Source organism: Equus caballus, chromosome 16 (assembly GCF_041296265.1).
Source record: "Equus caballus isolate H_3958 breed thoroughbred chromosome 16, TB-T2T, whole genome shotgun sequence".
NCBI lineage: Eukaryota > Metazoa > Chordata > Mammalia > Perissodactyla > Equidae > Equus > Equus caballus.
The window spans coordinates 83,367,904-83,390,599 of NC_091699.1; the positions used below are offsets into that span (position 1 = coordinate 83,367,904).

At 36.1% G+C, this 22,696-nt stretch overlaps 1 protein-coding gene across 6 annotated transcripts in view; it reads left to right on the forward strand.

The window, feature by feature from the left end:
• NCK1 (NCK adaptor protein 1) overlaps positions 1–22,696 on the forward strand; it is a 73,212-nt gene that overhangs the window by 26,324 nt on the left and 24,192 nt on the right. For all 6 annotated transcript variants that reach the window (XM_023620979.2, XM_070238187.1, XM_070238192.1 and 3 more), the window contains one exon: positions 20,207–20,450. In XM_023620979.2, coding sequence (XP_023476747.1) covers positions 20,225–20,450 — 226 coding nt within the window. In that variant the 5' untranslated portion in view covers positions 20,207–20,224. The remainder of the gene's footprint in view (positions 1–20,206; positions 20,451–22,696) is intronic.

A 22,696-nucleotide genomic window follows, 5' to 3' on the forward strand; every position in this document is an offset into this window, starting at 1 on the left:
TAGCATAATGTCCTTGTGGTTCATTCATGTAGTATGGGTCAGAATTTCCTTCATTCTAAAGGCTGAATAATCTGCTATCGTTATGTATATACCACAGTTTTTATCCACATTGTTTATCCCTTCATCCATCAGCGGACACTTTGGTTGCTTCCATGGTTTAGCTATTGTGAATAATGCTGCAATGAACGTGGGTGTACAAATATCTCTTTGCCATCTTGTTTTAATTTTGGGGGGTATATACCCAGAAGTGGAATAGCTGCTTCATACACAGTAACTCTATTTTTAGTTTTTTTAGGAACTGCCAAACTGTTTTACATTCTTACCAATGGTGCATAAGAATTCCTTCATATCCTCACCAACGCTCACTATTTTCTGGTCTTTTTGATAGTAGCTATTCTAATGGGTGTGAAGTGATACTTCATTGTGGTTTTGATTTGCATTTCCATAATGGCTAGTGATATTGAGCATGTTTTCATGTGCTTGTTGGCCATTTGTATGTCTTCTTTGGAGAAATGTCTATTTAGGTTCTTTACCCATTTTTTAATCAGGTTGTTTGTTTTTGAGTTTTAGGAATTCTCTATATATTCGGGATGTTAACCATTTATTAGATATGTAATTTACAAATATTTTCCCCTCTTCTGTAGATTGCCTTTTTCTTCTGTTGTTATTGTCTTTTGATATACAAAAGTTTTAGATCTTCATGAAGTCTACTTTGTCTATTTTTTTTTTATCACCTGTGCCTTTGGTGTCATATCCAAGAAATCATTGCTAAATGCAGTGTCATGAAGCCTTTGCCCTATGTTTTCTTCTGAGAATTTAATAGTTTTAGCTGTTACGTTTAGGTTTTTGATCTACTTTGAGTTACTTTTTGTATATGGTGTTAAGTAAGGATTCAACTTCATTCTTTTGCATGTGGGTAGTCAGTTTTCCCAGCGCCATTTGTTGAAAAGGCTGTCCTTTTCCCGTTGCATGGTCTTGGCCCCTTGAAAAAATCATTTTACCATATATGTGAGGGTTTATCCTGGGCTCTCTATTCTGTTCCATTGATCTGTATGTTTGTCTTTATGCCACTACCACACTGTTTTGATTACTGTAGCTTTGTAGTAAGTTTTGAAGTCAGGAAGTGTGAATCCTTCACTTTGTTCTTCTGTTTCAAGATAGTTTTGGCTATTTGGGTCCCTTGATTGATATTCCATATGAATTTTATGATGGGCTTTTCTATTTTTGCAAAAAACATTGTTGAGATTTTGATAGGGATTGCGTTGAATCTGTAGATTGCTTTGAGTAATACTGACATCTTAACGTCTAAATAATATTGTCTTCTGGTTGATGAGATGACTTTCCATTTACTTGTGTCTTCTTTTTTTAAAAAATTTTTATTAAGACATTTTTTAGAGCAGTTTTAGGTTCACAGCAAGATTGAGTGGAAGGTACAGAGATTTCCCATATACTCCGTACCCCACACACGCATAGCCTCTCCCATTATCAACATCCCCCACCAGAGTGATACATTTGTTACAATTGATGAACCTACATTGACACTTCATAATGCCAAAGACCATAGTTTACATTAAGGGTCACTCTTGGTGTTGTATACTTGGGTCTTTAATTTCTTTCAGCAGTGTTTTGTAGTTTTTATTGTACAAGTCTTTTGCATCCTTGGTTAAGTTATTCTTAAGTATTGTATTCTTTTTGATGCTGTTGTAAATGGAATAGTTTTCTTAATATCCTTTTCAGATTGTTCATTGTTAGTGTTAAAAATGCAACTGATTTTTATGTATTGATTTGATATCTTGCTACTTTTGCTGAGTTTATGCCAGCTTAACTTTGATAACAGAAAAACTCTGCTCCTGTATAGCTTCCTTTCCACTGCCTTTCAGTTATTGATGTCACAAAAATACATCTTAAAAGGTGTGTCCAAAAACATAGACTAATAATTGTTTTCTTTAATACATTAATCTCTTAAATTCTGTGGAAAACAAAATGTGGAGTTAGAAACCAAAGTTACAGTAATACTAACTTTTAGACTAATTTTTTTCAGATTGTTTATTAGTCTCTTAAATCATATAGAAAGCAAAAAGTGGAGTTACAAACTGAAGTGTCAATAGTAGTATCTTTTATAATTGCCCATGTGTTTACCTTTATTGAGATCTGCATTTCTTCATACGGTTTTCTAGTATTCTTTTCATTTCAACCTGTAAAGTACTTCTACATTTCTTGTAGGGGAGGACTGGTGGTAATGAACTTCTTCAGCTTTTGTTTATCTGGGAATGTCGTAATTTCTCTCTCACTTTTAGAGGACATTTTTACTGAATGCTGGAGTTTAGTTGACAGTTATTTTTTTCGGTATTTTGAATATATCAACCTACCGTCTTCTAACCTCCAAAGTTTCTGATGTGAAATCTGCTGATAATCTTATTGAGGATCCCTTGCATGTGATGATTCACTTCTCTTTTGCTGCTTTCAAGATTCTCTCTTTGTCTTTCAATATTTTCATTATCATGTATCTCAGTATGAATCTCTTTGAGTTCATCCTACTTAGAGTTCTTTGACCTTCTTGGATGTTTATATTCATGTCCTTCATCAAATTTGAGACATTTTCAGCCATTATTTCTTCAAATAATCTCTTTGCCTGTTTAGTCTCCTTCTGGCATTCCCCGAATGCATATGTTGGTTTTTTTGGTGGTGTCCCATAGGTCCCTTTTTCTCTGTTTACTTTTCCTGTTTTTTTCTTTGTGGCCCTCAGTCTTTATAATTTCAGTTGCCCTATCTTCATGCTCACTAACTTATTCTTCTGCTTGCTCATATCTGCCTTTGAATCCCTGTGGTGAATTTTTCATTTTTGTTACTGTATTTTTCAGCTCCACAGTTTTTTTAGGTTTTATATTTCTATAGGTATCCCCATTTTGTTCAAACATTGTTTTCTTTACTTTTTCCATATCTTTCTTTAATTATTTGAGCATCTTCAAGATGTTTATTTAGTCTTTGTTTAGTGGGTTTGTCCTCTGGTCTTTCTCCAGGATGGTTACTCTTGGTTTATTTTTTTCCTTTGAATTGGCCATACTTTCCTATTTCTTTGTATCCCTTTTAATTTTTGTTGTTGTTGAGTATCGGATGCTTGAATCTAATAATGTGGTAAATCTGAAAATCAGATTCTCTGTCTTCCTCAGGGTTTGCTGTAGGTGTTTTGTTTTGTTTTGTGCTTTGGTTGTGGGCTGTCTCTGTGCTAAGAATCACCCTGAAGTATAAACTTAAGCTCCTCTCAGGTCCTTTCTGAGCTTGCACCTTTTCCTGAATATATGTGGTGGCTTTCTAAATTCTCCTGTTCCTGGTTATTTAATGTCTGGCTCCCAAAAAGGGAAAAAGAGAAAAATAAAGGGAGAGAATAAAAAGGCACTAGCCCTTCAGATCCCCTTCAGCGTGAGGGAGAGGGAATTACTCATTGAGGGTGGGGGTGGGGTGCAGCAGTTGGCTGCCTGCCTCTGTGTCAGCACCTCGGTGATCAGAATCAGCAGTCAGCTGTCAGACACAGATCCTTGATATTTGGATGACAGGATCCTTATACCACCTTGGCTCCTGCAGGCTGTTGCTCAAACTAATGCACAGCTCCCTGGCATAGGGCTGAGGGATGGAGGATGGGTAGAATTTTTTTGAACTAAGAGCTAAAATTGACTGAAATTAACCAAAATTTACAGTCCAAGCCTTCCACTGGAAGTTTCAAGCCTTGAAATTCTCCAGAGTTCTAAAATAGTTATATCAGACAGATTCTGCTAGTACATTTCTTGTGTAGGTAGAGAGACGGATTCTTGGTGCATCTTACGTAGCCTCCATCTTCCCAGAATCTTTTCTTTTTTATTTTTAAAGATTGACACCTGAGCTAACATCTGTTGCTGATCTTTTTTTTCTTCTTCTTCCCAAACCGCCCCCCCCCGCCCCCGGTACATAGCTGTGTATTCTAGTTGTGAATACCTCTGGTTGTGCTATGTGGGATGCCGCCTCAGCATGGCCTGATGAGTGGTGCCATGTCCGTGCTGAGGATCTGAACTGGTGAAACCCTGGGCTGCCGAAGTGGAGCATGCGAACTAGACCACTTGGCCATGGGGCCGGCTCCCAGAATCTTCTCATAACTTTACAAAAAGAGTTTCATTATAGTTTAGAAGAGTTGTTATCTTTCTCTCCTTGATTTTCAGGAACTACAGAACAGTAAGTTCATCATAACTCAAATACCTTTGAGGCCTTTTATTTAGCTTTCAATTCTAGATAGCAAGCACTTAAAGGAGGAACTCTTGTTTCTGATACTTTTTTTTTCCTCCTAAGAAGAAAACTAAATGCTTCCAACTGGAAGAGGGTGAAGTAGAAAGAGAGAGACCACTTAAGGAGGCGTATGCCTTCATTACTACTAAGGTATTGGTAGTGAGAATGGAGATACATGGATTCATTTGAGTCTGTGAAGGAGGTAAAAAGGAGATGTCTTGAGATGTGGGGGTTGACAGAATAGGGTTCACTAAAGGTAACTGGATTGATGTTGGTATATTTACTGAATTATAGAACACAGAAGCAAAAACTTTGTAGGGATAGTTAATTAAGTGTGAGATGCCTGTGGAGTAGACAAACACAACAATTTAGAATTTACAAACCATTTTCATACCTAGGATTTTTTTTTTTTTTGAGGAAGATTAACCCTGAGCTAACATCTGCTGCCAATCCTCCTCTTTTTGCTAAAGAAGACTGGCCCTGAGCTAATATCCGTGCCCATCTTCCTCTACTTTCTATGTGGGATGCCTACCACAGCATGGCTTGCCAAGTGGTGCCATGTCTGCACCCGGGATCTGAATTGGCGAACCCCGGGCTGCCGAAGCAGAATGTGTGCACTTAACTGCTGTGCCACCGGCATTTTAAGTAATAGTGTACTGGTTCCCTGTTAACTCCAGTAGGTCCTATGGCATGCATAGGCCAAAAGGATAATGGGAGGCACAATAAACTTTAATAGATCTAGGTGGTAAAGTGCTGGAATGGTTTTTGAATAAAAATTACATAAGCACATGGAGGGCATGAGGGGGAATTAGAATTAAGTGCAGCACTGTGAAAAATACTCAAATGTTATGATTAGTTGTGTGTTAAATACGTCTGGGATTCGGGTGACCACAGTTTGGTCTGTGTCAGGAGAATATGTCTGCTAAAAGTGGTGACAGAATCTAAACCTTATTTATACTGTACAGCATGGGGAAATGATAGTTTCACTGTCCCCTGTGCTGTGTGTATTCTTTTGGAAATATGTACAACTCAGAGTGACACTTTTAAGAGAGACAATGGCTCTGCGGTGCAATGAATAGTGCATTGGACTTCTAAGAGAGACAATAATTAGAGTATGTTAAAGAGTAACGATTGGAATAGTGAGGGGTTAATATGAAAAAATTAGAAAACACAATACAAATCTGTTTTGTTTAGTCCAGAAAATTTAAGGGGAAACTTAGATCATAGTTTTGGTGCTTAAAAGAGACTTTTTGTTATTATCTGATTCAGTTCCCTTATTTTGCAGATAAGAATATGGAGTTTCAGGGAGGCTGATATGACATTCCCTGAGTCATAGCTCATGGCAGACCAGTGTCTAGAACTCAAGTATGTGGTTAGGAAATTGAATGTATCATAAGCATATTTTATTTATAGAAGCAGGGCTGGGACTAGACTAGGATGAGGCAAGCAAGTTGCCTAGGGTACAAAATTGAAGGAGGCACACACTCTCAGGTGCAGACTCTGCACTTCCAAGATCCATATTTATCAAAGTAATATGGAAATGTGGTTTAAAGTGTCATATAGTGCCTTCAGATTATCCTGTAATCTTGTATTTTTCTCATTATGGGATTCTTACCCATCTTGTTTCATTAGTAAGAGTGTTTAACAATTAAAATTACTTGACAGGATAGTAGGGTTTAAAACACTGAATGGAATAAGATCATCTTATAAATTGCCTTGTCTTTTTGCGTTACTTATAGCATATTGAAGTACTTATTTGGGGATTTTTTTCCCCCTTCATTGTTTACTGAGAGAGCTGTAGCCCAACCAAACTTCCGGAGTTAGTCACTTGGGTATTGTCACTCTGCTGATTTTTATCAGAAACAGGAAATTGTCAAGTTATGTGTTAAACTACAGCAGATTCTAAAATTGCATTTGTATTAACATGAGAGATTTCCCTTTAGAATTTCTTTCTATCACTAACTGGTTCCTTACTTTATCCTCAGAATATGACAATGGCTTGCCCAAAATGGTCATGTTTATCATGACCTATATACATAGCAAACAGTGCCCTTCCTCAAGTTTACATATCATACACAATGTGATTGACGAAAGGATTTGATAAACTTAGTGGCATTAATATATAGATACACCTAATGAATTTGTGAAAATAGATTGAGGAAGAACATGTTTTTAGGTGTTTGGCCTGATGTTATTCTATATTTACATTAGCAATTCTCTAAAGGTTTCTTAAGTGGACCTTTTAGGGAATCTTCAAGGCCAAAATGGTTTTCATTCTACTGGGATGTAAATTTCCATTTTCACTCTGGAGCTTCCAGAGGCTGCATGAAATGCAATGATACTTATAATAAGATGTCAGCATTTGCAAAATATGTAAAACTCAGTGAATTTCTATTGCGTGATGATACACAATCATACGTGAGTGAAAATAGGTCCATTTAAAGTATAAAACCAATGAACGTTTTCTGCTGTCTATTTATTTTAGTTTACATACAGTAAGATTCACACTTTTTGGAGTGTGAGATTTGGCACAGTTATATAATAACTATTACAATCTAAATACAGAACAGTTGCTTCACCCCCTCTCAAGAAAAAAGGATTCCCTCACGCTTTGTAATCAAACTCTCCCCCTGCCAGTAACTTGTGAAAACCACTGATCTGTTCTCTCTCCCTATAGTTTTGCCTTTTCCAGAATGTCATTTAAAGCCTTTTGAATCTGCTCAGTAGATTTCTGGGTCATATGATAAGTGTATGTTTAACTTTATAAGAAGCTGCCAAACTGTTACCTATAGTGGCTGTAATTTGCATTCCCACAAGCAAAGTATGAGTTGCAGTTGCTCTGCATCTTTGGCACCTGGTACTGTCAGTTTGTGTGTTTCCTTCTTTGTCTCTCTCTCTCTCTCTCTCTTTTTCTCCCTCCCTGTCTCCTCCTACCCCTTTCTTCTCCATCTTCAATAGCTGTGTAGTGATATTATTTTGAGGTTTTAATTTGCATTTCTGTAATGATTAATGATGTTGAGGATCTTTTCTTGTGTTTATATGCCATCCATATAGCTTCTTTGGTGAAATATCTGTACAAATATTCTGTCCATTTAAAATATTAAATATTTAAATATTAAATGTTAAATATTTAAATATTTTTGTCCCATGACTTTGTTGGGTGCAGCCTGAGATGGCTCTCCCTGGACTGAAATCACATGCCAGTGGCCCCACTGGCTTTGGACTGGAAGTCATCTGGCATTTGAAATCCAGGTGATGTTTTTCTCTTTTGAAACGGAGGAGGCAGCCTTAATGATCTCTGAATTGCCTTTGGGGTCTTTCCTCCCTTGTCTTGAAGAATATGTCGAGTTCACAACTGAATAGTTCTATGGTCCCAACCTGTAAAATCTAAGAAGGCTGACAATCTTCCTTCATTACTTCCTGTCTCCTTCTGCTTAAAACTATTTCCTGCTGGGGTGACTTATTAAGTCTGGTGTTCAAAGCCGTACTAATCTGTTTCTCAAAGAGTTCCTTGGCCGTACCCTTAGTTTTCTGTTCTGAACATGCTTTCTCTTTTGCAAAATGTATAGGCTGAGAATTTTCCCAACTTTTAAATTTAAATTAAGTTTCTGCTTCCCTTTTGATTAACAGTTCTATCTTTAAGTTATTTCTCTTCTTATATTTTACTGTAAGCATTCAAAAACAGCTAAACCACACATTTAATACTTTCCTTAGAAATAGCTGCAGCCAGATATCCAGTTTCATCTTCACAAATTCTACCTTGAACAAAACACTAGGACACGAACACAATTCTGCCAAATTCTTTGCCATTTTATAGCAAGGAAAACCTTTCCTCCAGTTTCCAATAACATGTTCCTCATTTCTGTCTGAGACTTCGTCAGCATGGCTTTTACCATCCGTATTTCAACCAACATTCTGTTCATGACGACTTAGGTATTCTCTATCAAGATTGAAGCTTTCTCTACAGCTCTCCTCTTCTCCTTCTGAGCCCTCAGGAGAAATTGCCCTAAATAGTCCCTTCACGGCAGTGTAGACTTTTTCTAGCATGCACCTCCAGACTTCCAGCCTCTGCTCATTCTCCAGTTCAAAAGCTGCTTCTAAAATTTTTAGGTATTTGTTACAATGTCATCTCTACTTTTTTTTGTGTGTGTGTGAGGAAAATTAACCCTGAGCTAACATCTGCCGCCAGTCCTCCTCTTTTTGCTGAGGAAGACTGGCCCTGAGCTAACATCCGTGCCCATCTTCCTCTACTTTCTATGTGGGACGCCTATCACAGCATGGCTGGCCAAGCAGTGCCATGTCTGCACCTGGGATCTGAACCGGCAAACCCCGGGCCGCCGAAGCACAACATGTGCACTTAACTGCTGCGCCCCCAGGCCTGCCCCCAGTCACCCCTAATTCTTGATACCAATTTTCTGTCTTGGTATATGTTTGAGCTGCTATAACAAAATTTCACAGACTGAGTGGCTTATAAATAGCAGGAATTTATTGCTTACAGTTCTGGAAGCTGGAAGTCTGAGATTAGGGTGCCAACGTGGTTGGGTGAAGTCCCTCCTCTGTGTTGCAGGCTTCTTGTATCCTCCTGTAGTGGAAAGGGCTAGAGAGTTCTGTGGGATCTCTTTTATAAGAGCACTAATCCCATTCATGAGAGCTTCAACCTTATGACCTAATCACCTCCCAAAGGCCATGTACCTCCTAATATTATCACCTTAGCATGATGGGGGGCAGAGGGACAATGACACAAACATTCAGACTATTGCAATAGTATTCTCTTATTATATTTTTAATGTCTTTGGGTCTATCATGATCTCTTCTCTTTCATTCCAGACATTGGTAGTTTGTTTAGGTCATTTTTGCTAGAGAACTATAAATTTTCTTGATCTTTTCAAGGAACATCTTTTGGTTTTAATGGTTATTTTCTTATGTTCTATTTCGATCTTACTGATTTCTGGTCTTATCTTTATTATGGCCTTGTATTGGGTTTAATGCACTCTTTGTCTAGTTTCTTAAGGTGGAAGCTTTCATTATTGATTTGACACCTTTCTTCTTTTCTAACATTTTATTAATAGCATTTTAATGCTACGGATGTCCGTCTAAGCACTGCTTTAGTCGCATCTGACAAATTTTTTTGTTGTTGTTTTTTGTTTTTTTTGAGGCAGATTAGCCCTGAGCTAACGTCTGCTGCCAATCCTCCTTTTTTTGCTGAGGAAGACTGGCCCTGAGCTAACATCCATGCCCATCTTCCTCTACTTTCTGTGTGGGACACGTGCCAGAGCATGGCTTGCCAAGCAGTGCCATGTCCACACCCGGGATCTGAACCGGTGAACCCCAGGCCGCTGAAGCGGAAAGTGCACGCTTAACCGCTGTACCACCGGGCCAGCCCCCCAACAAATTTTTATTTATTGTGTTTTAATTTTCATTTAGTTCAAAATATTTTCTAATTTCCCTTGAGAAGACTCTTGAACACATGAATTGTTTAGAAGTGTGTTGTTTAATTTTCACATACTTAGAGATTTTCCAGTTGTATTTCTGTTACTGACTTCTAGTTTAATTTCATCATGGGAAGATCAAATCACTGGGGGTCAAAATAGGCAGTTCAGATGCTATAAAGGAAATCCAACACTTGATGTAAGGCAGGAATTGGACACTGGTTGGAAAGACTCCTGGGGGTTCAGGTGTGCCAGGTACAAGGACACAGAGAAAAAAGGACAGGAAGCTAGTTCCTGAAAGCAAAAGTAGGGGCCAAGAGCATCCGAGTGCAGATGTTGTGAGTGTAGTTGGAAACATAGAGCTGAAGCCTTTGTTGGAGAATATAGAATATTGACAGTCTTTACAACCAGACCTCTGGGCTGGATCAAAGTACAGTGGAGTCACTTCATATTTAATTCATGTAATTTGAACTAGCCTTGGCTAAAGGAGAGCAAGAGAGAAATGGCTGTTAAAATAGTGCAGATGTTTTACCCATCATTCTAATCTGACCATCTGCTCTAGAGTAAGCATGAGATGGGAAGCATTGCTTGTTTTCTCAGTTGGCCTCAATTGCTGTCGCTCTTGTAATAGAAGCATGCCATTTCACTGTGTTTCTTGTGTTTGAAGATACATAGTTTTCCTTACTATCTGGACCCTAAATGCAAGTTAGCTCTTTCATCTGGTACTTAATTGAAGAAATGGTCATCAAAGGAAAGTTAAATTATAAATGTTTTTTGTTTTTATGTTCTAATTGTTTATATTCTAATTGTGATCCTACTATAAAGCAGATTTAGTTTTTACCTGCTTACTTCTCTCATATTTCTTTTTCTCTCATACCTTCCCTGTGTTTCCTCATCCTTACTTTGTATTCTGGATGCCACTTCCTATAGCTAGCTTTCAGTTGTTTTTCTCTCTTTTTATAGTACATTAAAAAAAAGTTAAGTAATACACACCTATTGTAAAGTATTCACACTACACATATCTATGGAGTAGGGAGTTGAAAGTCTTACCAGTTTTATCACTTACTGAAGCTACCACTGTTTACGGTTTGATGTATATTCTCCCAGAACTTTTTAGTGTGTATACAAATGTATGTAATAGGAACTTTTTTCAAAATAGAACCATAATAAACATATTGTTTTGGGATTTGCATTTTTCCTTAATAATTCTTGGACATTTTACCATGGCAATACTCATAATTTAGACACTCTTGGTATACATTTCATTCCTAATTTTTCATAATTATTAGCAGTGCTGTAGGAAACATTTTTATACACATGACTTTGGGTACTTGCATCATTTTTTCCTGTAGTATGCAGATTGCTTGTTAAAAGAAATGTGCATTTAAAATTTTGACAGTTATTGCCAATTATTCTTCCAAAATTTTATACCCAAAATATACGATAACCAAGTTAAAAAGACAAATGACAAAATGGAAGAATTTGCAATTTATATCAAAGACAAAGGACAAACATTCCTACTGTGTGAAGAGCTTCTAGAAATTGAAAAAGGAAAGCCACACCTTAGGAAAATGGGCAAAAGATACAAACAAGTAGTCCACACAGAAAAACAAATGCAAAAGTCCCTTAAATTTGGGAAAAGGTACTCAATCTCACTGAATAGAGAAATAAAATACAAACTGCTCTGAAATCCATTTCTTACTTATTGAACTGGCAGAAATCCAAAAGATTGACAACATAGTTTATTGGCAAGGCTGTGAGGAAATAATCGCTCTCTTATATTGTTGAGGATACAAAAGGATAAAAAGCCTTTAGATAGGAAATTTAGCAATATCTTCCAAAATTCTCTAAACCTTAAGCTTCAACTCAGCATTCTTACTTCTGTGACTCTAAGCCAAAGGTAGACTAACAGAGAAACAAAGGGACGTATCTACGAGACTCTTCACTGAAGCACTGTTTCATAGCAGAAGACTGGAAACAGTTCGTTGTCCATCAGTAAGAACTCGTCGAGGAAACTGTGATACTTCGATATCGATGAAATCCTGTGCAGTAGTTAGAACTAGTAAGTTATATTAGAAAAGAACTCTCAAATACTGCTATGGAATGATCTTCAGGATATGTTGTTATACTAAAAAAGGAAGGTTCAGACAGTATGCATAGTGTACCCCCCCCCCGGGTGTGTATATGTGTTTCATTGTGAGGGGACATGAAAATTAGCCTTTTCAATTTACATATGCCTTATATATTCAAAAAGAAATAAAAAGCTAAACTAAAACAAATAAAAAATGGTTATCCTATGGAGAGGGAGAGAAAAGAGAGAGAAGGTGAATATGGAAGCAGGCATCTTTGAATGTGCCTTGTTTGATAGTTTCTCTTTCAGAACTGTCTAAATGTTTCATGTAATTATGAAATAAAATTAAATTTAAAAAGGGAAAAATAGAGTAATCTCCAAAAAATGGAGACAAATGAATTTAGCTGTATAGCTAGTTGCTGTCATAACCACACAGAAGCATATATTCTGCCTTTCTTGTAGGGCTTGTATATTAGGAGAATTAAATACTAGTTAATGAAACAATGTTCTTCTTTCTAGAACAATCACATTTTCTCCTACGCCTCCACAGTTCTGCTGAAACTTTGATTTTAGCCATTAAGACGTATTTCACACTTCTTACCTCCAGAACTGTATGATAATAAATGTGTGTTGTTTTAAGTCACTAAGTTTGTGGTAATTTGTTAAAGCAGCATTAGGTACTGATGTCATTTGCTGTACAGAAGTTTAAACTTTTCATTTTATAGTTTCTAACACTGGGATTCTGGTAATAAAAGACTGCCTTGCATCAAGAATAGGAAAATATTGGGCCAGCCCCATGGCTGAGGGTTAAGTTTGAGCACTCCACTTCAGCGGCCCAAGGTTTCACCAGTTTGGATCCCCGGCATGGACCTAGCACCACTCCTCAGGCCGTGCTGAGGCGTGTCCCACATAGCACAACCAAAAGGACCTACACGTAGAATATACAACTGTTTACTGGGGGGCTTCCGGGAGAAGAAGGGGAAAAAAAAAAGATTGGCACCTGAGCTAACATCTGTTGCCAATCTTTGAAAAAAAAAGAATAGGAAAATATTTATATTTTATTTTTTGTTTTGCTTTTTTCTCTTTAGTCTATTTTATTTTAATTAAACTTTTAGTTTTGAGATAATTGTAGATCCACATGCAGTTATAAGAAATCTTACAGCTTACTGAGAGATCCAGTGTGTCTTTTACTTTTTCCCTCAGTGGTAACATCTGGTAAAAGTGTAGTATAACAACCAGGATATTAATGTTGATACAGTTCAGATACAGAGCATTTCCATTACCACAAGAATCCCTCATGTTACCCTTTTATAACCACACCCACTTCCCTCCCACTCTCACCCCCTCTTTAACCCCAGGCAACTATGAATCTGTTTACCACTTCTGTAATTTTATCATTTCAAGAATGTCATATAAATGGAACTATACCTCTGGGATTGGCTTTTTTTTTTTCCACTCTGCGTAATTCCCTGGAGATATATCCAGGTTATTGCATGTATCAATCATTTTTTACCTTTTTATTACTGAATAGGAGTCTATGGTATGGATGTACCAGTTTGTTTAACCATTCGGCTGTTGAAGGACATTGGGTGGTTTACAGTTTTTGGCTATTACAAATAAACTTGCTGTAAACATTCATGTAAAATTTCTTATGTGAACATAAGTCTTCATTTCTCTGGGATAAATGCCCAGGAGTACAACTGCTGGGTTGTATGGGTGTCACATATTTAGTTTTACAAGAAACTGCTAAACTATTTTCCAGAGTATTTGCGCCATTTTACATTCTTGTCAGCAACGTGTGAGTGATCCAGTTTCAACATATCCTTATCAGTTTTTGATATTGTTACTGTTTAGCCATTCTGATGGGTGTGTAGTGATATCTCAATGTGGTTTTAGTTTGCATTTTCTTAATAGCTACTGATGTTGAACCTCTTTTAATTCGCTTGTTTGCCAACTGTGTGTGTTTTTTTTAGTGAATGTCTCTTCATGTCTTTTACTCATTTTCTAATTGGTTTTGTTTTTGTACTGTTGAGTTTTTCCTTTTATGGATCTTGGTTTTGGCATCAAGTCTAAGAACTGCCTAGCTCTGCATCCTGAAGATTTTCTCCTATGTATTTTTCTAAAAGTTTCATAGTTTTACATTTAAGGTTCTCATCCAATTTGAGTTAGTGTCTGTATAAGGTGTGAGATTAGGTCATTGTACCTTTGCCGATACCATATAATCTTGACTAATGTAGCTGCATAATGTTTTCCCTCACTTTATTCTAACTTTTAAAAATTGTTTTAGCTATTCTGGTTATCTTACCTTTCCATATACATTATGGAATAATGTCTATATATAGACAAAAAAATTTTGCTGGGATTTTGATAGGAATTATGTAAAGCTGATAATCTATTTGGGAAAAATTTATATCTTTACTATTTTGTCTTTGATTCCATAAACACTTTTATTTAGATCTTCTTTGATTTCTTTCATCTGCATTTTGTAATTTTCAACGTATAGTCCTCTTCACATTTGGTTAGATTTACCCCTTTTTTATCCTTTTTTATTTGAGTGATTATAAATGGCATTGTATTTTTAATTTTGGCATCCATGTGTTCATTGCTAATATGTAAAAATACAGTTGATTTTTGCAGGTTGCTTGTGTCTTGCAGCCTTGCTGAATTCACTTACTAGTACTAGGCGGGTTTTTTTGTAGCTTCGTTGGAATCTTCTATGTAGTCAGTCATGTCATCTGCAAATAAGGAGAGTTTTATTCCTTTCTGATCTATATGCTGTTTATATCTTTCTTTTGCCTTACTGAACTGACTAAAACTTGTAACATTGTGTTGAATAAGAGTGGTGAGAGTGGATATCTTTGCCTTGTCCTTGATCTTGGAATGCATCTGTCTCTTACCGTTAAAATATGATGTTACCTGTAGGTATTTTTTTAGATGTTATTTATCAAGTTGAGAAAGTTCCCCTGTCTATTCCTGTTTTTCTGAGAGCGTTTATCATGGGTGTTGAATTTTGTCAAATGCTTTTTCTGCATCAAGTAATATGTTCATACAGTTTTTCTTAGCTTGTTAATGTGGTGGATTATACTGATTAATTTTTGAATATTGAACCAGCTTTGCATCCCTGGGAAAAAACCCCACTTGGTCATGGAGTATTAATTCTTTTTACATATTGCTGAATTCTATTTGCTGATATTTTGTTAAGCATTTTTGCATCTATATTCATGAGGGATATTGGTTAGTAATTTTCTCTTTTTGTACTGTCTTTGTTTAGTTTTGACATCAGGATAATACTAACTTCAAAGATAAATTGGGAAGTATTTCCCCCTCTGCTATTTTCTTGAAGAGATTATGTAGAATTGGTGTTAATTCTTTAAATAATTGGTGGAATTCTTCAGCAAAGCTCTCTGGACCTGGAGATTTCTTTTTTGGGGTGGAGTTTTTAAATTACAAATATAACTTCCTGAATGTTATAGGGCTATTCAAATGATCTATTTCATGTTGAGTGTGTTGTGGTAATTTGTGTTTTTTGAAGAATTGATCTGTTTCCTCCAAGTTGCAGAATTTGTGTGTGTAGAGTTGTTAGTAGCGTTCCCTTATTATCCTTTTGATGTCTGCAGGGACTGTAGCATATCTTCTATTTCATTTTTAATATTGTTTATTTGTGTGTTTTCTCTTTTTTTCTTGCTAGAGGTTTGTCAATTTTATTGATCTATTCAGAGAACCAGCTGTTTTTTTCATGATTTTTCTCTGTTTTCAGTTTCATTGATTTCTGCTTTTATCTTTATCATTTCTTTCCTTTTGCTGTAGGGTTATGTTGCTTTTTTTCCCCTCTAGGTTCTTGAGTTAGGATCTTAGATTACTGGTTTAAGACTTCTAATTAAATGCCTTTAGTGCTGTAACTCTCTCTCAGTGCTGCTTAGCTGTGTCCCACAAATTTTGATAGGTTATATTTTCATTTTCATTTCGATGTAATATTTGATTTTCCTTGAGACTTCCTCTTTGACCCATGGATTAGAAGTATGTTCCAAATATTTGGAGATTTTCCTGTTATCTTTCTATTATTGACTTCTAGTTTGATTCTTTTGTATTCAGAGAACATATTGTATGACTTCAGTTCTTTTAAATTTGTTGAGGTTTGTTTTATGGCCCAGGATATGGTCTATCTTGGTATTTGTTCCATGGACACTTGAACAGCATGTGTATTTTGCTGTTGTTTGAGTGGATTGTTCAGTAAATGTTGGTTAGATCCTCTTGGTTGAATGTGTTGCTGATTTCTTTTATATCCTTGCTGATTTTCTGTTTGGCTGATGGGTAGAAGTCCCGGATCCTTAATTGGCCCTTACTTATACCACCAGGTAGAGATGTTGAGGTGCCTTATTATAGCCTCTTGAGAGTAGGAAGTATAGCTTTCCTACTTGGTCTTTGCAGGAATGGATGGGGTCATTTTTTTCTGTAGTGTTTGACTGGAGTAGAGTGTTTAGTGTCTAAAAGTTTCCTGTCTTGCTAGGCTGTGCCTTTTTTGATCCATTGTCTGAAGAGCACTGGGTTTTGTTTGTTTTGTTTTGTTTTGTCTGTGCCTATTGGTATGTCTAGGTTGCCAATCTTCAGCTCAAAGTCTAGAATATATCAGACAAAAATAAGACTTCAGGATATGTCAGGCAAAAATAAAACTTAGGGGGTTCACCAGTATGTCATTCCTTGGGTCCTGAGGTCCTAGCTTATTTGCTGCCTTCTCTTTACCTTTCAAAGTTTTCTAATGTTTGTTTTATATATAACATCCAGGTTTTTAGTAGTACTTACTTGGATGAATAGGGAAAAGTACAACTACTCCCTCTTCCTGGAAGTAAAAGTCCTCTAATTTACTTTTGTATGTAGTGTGAGGTAGGACTGGACTATGTTTTTCCCAAATAGACAGCTTTAGGCCTAGTGTCAGTTATTGAATAAGTCATTCTTCTCCAGTGATTTGAAATATCACCCCTGCTATAGATGGAATTCTCATATATTTGCATGTTTACACACACAGAGTAGAAGTTAACTGACTTGTCTGAATAACTAAATGCCTCCATTTCTGTTATCAAACAGTACAACCTGATGATACCCTTGACATTTGAGTTGAATCTGCTTACCAAGAGTTAGACGTACTGTTTCTTTCAGTTGTGCTTCATACTATAATTTGATATATTATATAAAACAAACAAAAATAGTGCTAAACAAGTTGTTTTGTGAAAACTAAGTTGATTGTTTTGGAAAGACTTATCAAAGGAGGTCACTTTAAAAAATTACTTGCTTTTGAAGTAGGTCTGGGTGAGACCACTGTAAATGTTTGAGGGGGAAGATACACGAAAATCCATTTTTTATTAAGTGCTTTGAAGTACTCCATCTACTTTAAAAAGCCAAAACTAGAACTCCCAGCTGGTACATTAGAGAAGAGGTTTCTAAAGCCCCCTGTATGTGGGTGTATCTATTTTTAGACCTCAATCTATATTCTACTAGTCTCTTTCACTCTGCACCAATATCATATTACTTTAAATTGCCTTAATGTTTTATTGCATTTTGATACTGATAGGGTACTTTTGCCTCTACAGTCTTGTGCCACATAATGACGTTTTGGTCAGTGACGGACAGCATCATTCTCCAGCTGGTGACAAGAGGCTGCAGTGGTTCTCTAGGCCTCACATCTGTCCATGACAAAATATAGAGACAGTCTTTTACTGTGTTTCTCAAGAGCCAGTCAGCTTTTCCCTGAAGTTTCTAGCGTAGTTTTCCTTGCATCCTATTGGCCTTAAGTGGGTTGATGTGGACAAACCTAGCAAGGGAGAGATTGTCATGATTGGCTTAGATAAGTGTTCTCAATCCTAGCTGTACAATAGCTTTTAAAAACACTGATGCCTGCGTGACGCTCGAGACTGATTAGAGTCTCTGAAATAGGGGCCCAAGCTCCTGTATTTTTTTTAAAGTTCCATAGTGATTCTCATTTGCATAAAGCCCTTTTTGATTAACCCAAATTCACCTTTGAAGCTAGAGTCAATCTCCCAAGTTGCATGGCTAAAAGAATAGCGAAGTGGTAACTAGAAGGATAATTGGGATCTTATTAGGAAGAGAAAATGAATGCTGGGTGTACAACCTACAGTGTCATTATACCAACTCTTATTTTTTCCAAAATATTATTTGCCGGTTTTATATGTTTACTTTTCTAGATAAATTTTAAAATCATTTTGTCAAGTTTCAAGATAAATTTCATTGAGATCTAGGATTAAATTTCATTAAATTTGTAGATTAATTATGGGGAAGTTCCCACAGGGAAGGAATCAGAGTCAGTGCCCAAGTATCCCTGGAAAAATCTCTTTGCTTTCCAGCGTCTCAGAAAGTCTGTTACTTGTTGTAATCTTTTACATCATGTGCTGTTAATTATTTAGACTTAGTTATAAGTTTTTATTTGGAAATAATTTCAAACAAAGATAAGTTACAAGAATACAAGTTAATTTTCTGGTTTCTCTCTGTTCATTATTGTTTGTTGAATACGACATCATCCTCTTTTTTAGCTTATTAGTTATTTTGCTGCTGTACATACTTGAGTCTATTTCAGAAGAATGTGTGGTAGGTTTTGAGGCCTTTCGGTGCCCCCCAAAAAGTATCTATCTTGTAGCTACGAAAGTGTCTACACTTGATTGCTAGTTGATGTTGAATTCTCTTCCCTGAGAACATTGAAGAACTCCTTCATTGTTGAGAAAAGAGAATGCTATTCATTATCCAAAATCAAAAGCTGAATATATTGGTTTGCTAAGCCTGGGGAAGCTGTTTATGTAAAATAATCTCTCTGAAGAAAGCAGAGAGCTGACCTCAGTTCAGGAATGAGTTAGGTTTGTAATTTTCCTTTCTTTGTTCTGAAAGTTTGTATAAATTGGAATATTTGTTCCTTTAATTTTAATAGGACTTACCTGTAAAACCATCTGGCCCTGGTGTTTTTGTTATGGGAAGATATCTTAATGACTGATTCGATTTTATTACTTGTGTTATTTTTATTTTTCTAGAAATTTGTACATTTTACTTGTTTTCAGAGTTATTGATAAAATTGTTTATAATATTGCCATGTCTTTTGAATGCTTGCAGCATCTAGAATTATTACTCCCTTTTCATTTTTTTTTAAATATATCCTTTTTTTCCCCTTCTTTTTTTGGTGAGGAGGATTGGCCCTGAGCTAACTAACATCTGTTGCCAATCTTCCTCTTTTTTCTCCTGAAAGCCCCTGTACATAGTTGTATATCCTGGTTGTAGGTCATTCTGGTTCTGCTATGTGTGGTACCACCACAGCATGGCCTGGTGAGCAGTATGTAGGTCCGTGTCCAGGATCTGAGCTGGTGAACCCTGGGCTACCAGAGCAGAGTGTGTGCATTTAACCTCTTGGCCATGGGGCCAACCATTCCTTTTCATTTCTGATATTTGGGTGTGCTTTTTCCTTTTTTCATTATCAGTCTTGCCAGAACTGTGTCCATTTTGTTAGTCATAACAGAACTAACTTTTTGTTTTGTTGAGCCTTTATATCTGTTTTCTGTTTCATTAAATTCTACTTTTATTTGTATTGTTTCCTTTTTCTACTTTTCTTATATTCATCTATCTACTTTTCTCATTGCTTAAGACGGATGCTGAGTTCATCAATTTATTGTTAGCTTTTCTTATTTTTCTGATGAACTATTTACAACTAAGAATCTCCCTCTATATACTCCTTTTACTGCATCCCACAAGGTTGGCTGTATAGTCTTTTTATTATTTTACTTCTGAGTATTTTCAAAATTGTTATGACTTCTTCTTTGTCTCATGAGTTTTTAGAAGTTTCCAAACATGAAGTTTTTAAAAAGTTATCTTTTTGTTGTGGTTGTCAGAGAATATGGTTGTAGGATACTAAGTACATGAAAGTTGTTGAGACTTTCTTTATGCTGTAGCATTTGATCAATTTTTGTATATATTCTGTTTGTATTCTTCTGTTTGGAAGTAATATTTGGATATGTTTGTTAGATCAAACTTAATGGTCGTGATGTCAGTTCTTCTCTTACCTTACTAAATTTTTTGTCTCCTTGATTTATTATTGAGATAAATATGTCAAAAATCGTGCTCTGTGATGATGGATTTGTCAGTTTTTCCTTGTGGTTCCATCAGTCCATTTTGGAGCTATGTTAATGGATACATAGAAATTTAGCTGTTATGTATATTAAATAAAATTTTTTATCATTGTATGGCCAACTTTATAACTACTATTGATTTTGCTTTAACGTCCTTTTGTGTGTTATTCATATAGTTATACCAGTTTTGTTTTGATTAGAATTTACCTGGTGTATTTTTTTTCATATTTTTACTTTCAGCCCTTCAGTGCTCTTAGATTTTTAGGTGTGTCTCTTTTGAAAAGTAGACTACTACTACTTAAACCTTATAAAAAATATTTTCTATGTGTTTACAGTGCTGAAGCTGCTGAAAGATGGCAGAAGAAGTGGTGCTAGTAGCCAAATTCGATTATGTGGCCCAACAAGAACAAGAGCTGGACATTAAGAAGAATGAGAAATTGTGGCTTCTGGATGATTCTAAGTCCTGGTGGCGAGTTCGAAATTCCATGAATAAAATGGGTTTTGTGCCTTCTAACTATGTGGAAAGGAAAAACAGCGCTCGGAAAGCATCTATTGTAAAAAACCTAAAGGATACCTTAGGTAAGTTATTTTTGTATTAACACAACAACAGTGATACATTTTTTTTAAATGGATGTCAGAGCTTGGTTCTTTGTACAGAATTTTGGTGGCAGGCAGCGGAATTGACTAGAAAAGACCAAGAGTGGAATTTCAGCTAGGCAAGGTAAGTTTGGCTCATAGCAGGTGTTCAAGTTAGGAGACAAGTGAAGGTCAAAAGTGTTAGTGGGCAGTTTCTGTAAATCTACCTGGTGGATCTGGCCAGAGTTCAAGGGTCAAGCTACAGTGGTGCTAACAAGCAGAACTGACCTGATCTTTCAGCAGGGGCTCCGTGAACCACGGGTGCCTGTTGGAGTTTAGGCAAATTCTGCATCTAACTGAGACAGAGATAAATGAGTGAGATGCAGAATTGCCTCCTTGGCATTAAGACAACGTATTTTGTATGGCACATTGCCGTATTTTAACATCTAATGGCTCATATTTTGAACTTCACTTTTAAAAACAAACCATCATTTTATTCCTACATTTGAAACATGAGTTTTAAATTGTGGATCTTCAAGGTAGATTAGCATCTACAAAGCTGTTCTATTTTGTTTCTCTTTTTTCCCTTTCTTTCTTCTTCTAAACTGTAAAGTTTGTTTGTTTTTACTGGTCCTCTGTTAGGGCCAGAGATAGTAGAATCTGCCTCGGATGGGGCTTGGCTGAGCTGAGAGGAAGGAAGTATGTACAGATGAGGACTGGCCTCTCTTTTTCCCCTTTTAATTAAACTCTCCTTGGCTGACAGGAAGGAATTGGGAGGGACAGAATTTCAATTTTGGCATTCAGGCAAGCGTGCTGTTACTTAATAGTTCTTTTTATATATGTAGAAGAGAAAGTAAGATTTCTCTTTGCACAGGTAGTTTGGGAATAATGTGGCGTGATTGACAAATAATGAAATATTATTGACAAACTGCTTTATATTAGTTTTTGTTTCCTATTCAACATTATTGTTATTCTAGACTGGAATGTTCTTTCAATTATCAGCAATAGAAGACAAATCTTTTATGTTGTTAACCATTTGTAAGACAGCAAAAACTAAAATACAGTACAATTTAAAGTAAGATATAAAATATTGGAGTATCAGTTTCTGAGCTAAAAACATTTCCAGTATTCTAAAGGTAATTTAATGAATGAAGTTATTAGTCAGAATTTTCACCATGACATTTAACTGCTGTATCTGAGGTTACCTTTTTATGAAATTTTAAGGTTTTGCAAATAGGATCATTATTACTAGTTTTTAATATTAGTGTTTAAATGGAAGACAAATCAGGATGAGATTTTCCTTGAATAGCTGAAGAGACCAGAGTTAGATCCAGGAATACTTCTGATTTTGTACATACTGGACATTTATTTAAAGCATGTTGATTAGAGGTATTGGGGAAAATTAAGGTAATTTCTGTAAAGAAAGTATGCCTCATAGTGATGAAGGCACAGAAAAGACTAGGGCCACATCTAGAGAGAATTTTTTGTTCTTTTTTAAAAGGATGTTGGTATCCTCAGACTAGAGCAAATGTGACAGTAATTAACAAAAGATAGTGAAAAAAACTATTACAGAGCAAAGAGGAAAAATATCCCAGTTCCAGATATTATTGCATATAAAAAGCCAAAGTTAGATGCAATTATTATTATTTTTTTCGTACTCCTGGAACCCTTCCATACTATTTTCTGATACTATTGAGACAATTTTAGCAAGATTTTGTATCTATTTAAGTCCTAGGATATCTCTGTTAACTTTTTTACTATATTACAATTACTGCTACCTGTATTCCAGGGTACTTGGAAACATTCTGTTTTAAGTTAGCCTATATAATGATAGAAATCCAGCTTTTGTGTCAGATAGCCTCCCCTCCTTTCTCAGAATTTCTGAACCCCTTTTTAGTAACTTAAATGTCCCATGTAATTAATGAATCTGTTTTACAGTGATTGTGCTGGTGGAGACATTGTTTGAAAGTTAAGAAAGAAAAGGAGAGAACAAAGGAAAGCACGAAGACATGAATATATTTTCAACAATATTCAGTAGTTGAATATTGTTGGAAATATATATGTACCTTGAAGTTTCTTCCAAAATAGGTCTGAATAATTGGTCACATTTGTAGCCATCGTGATATGCTTGTTTTATAGGTTTTTTTCATAGTTCATGGGGAGAAAGTTTTGGAAAGAGAGAACCCTCAAAAACTTTCTCTTGCCTGGGTGTTGGCCAAGTCACGTGGGCTGAGTGTGGGGAGTTTGAG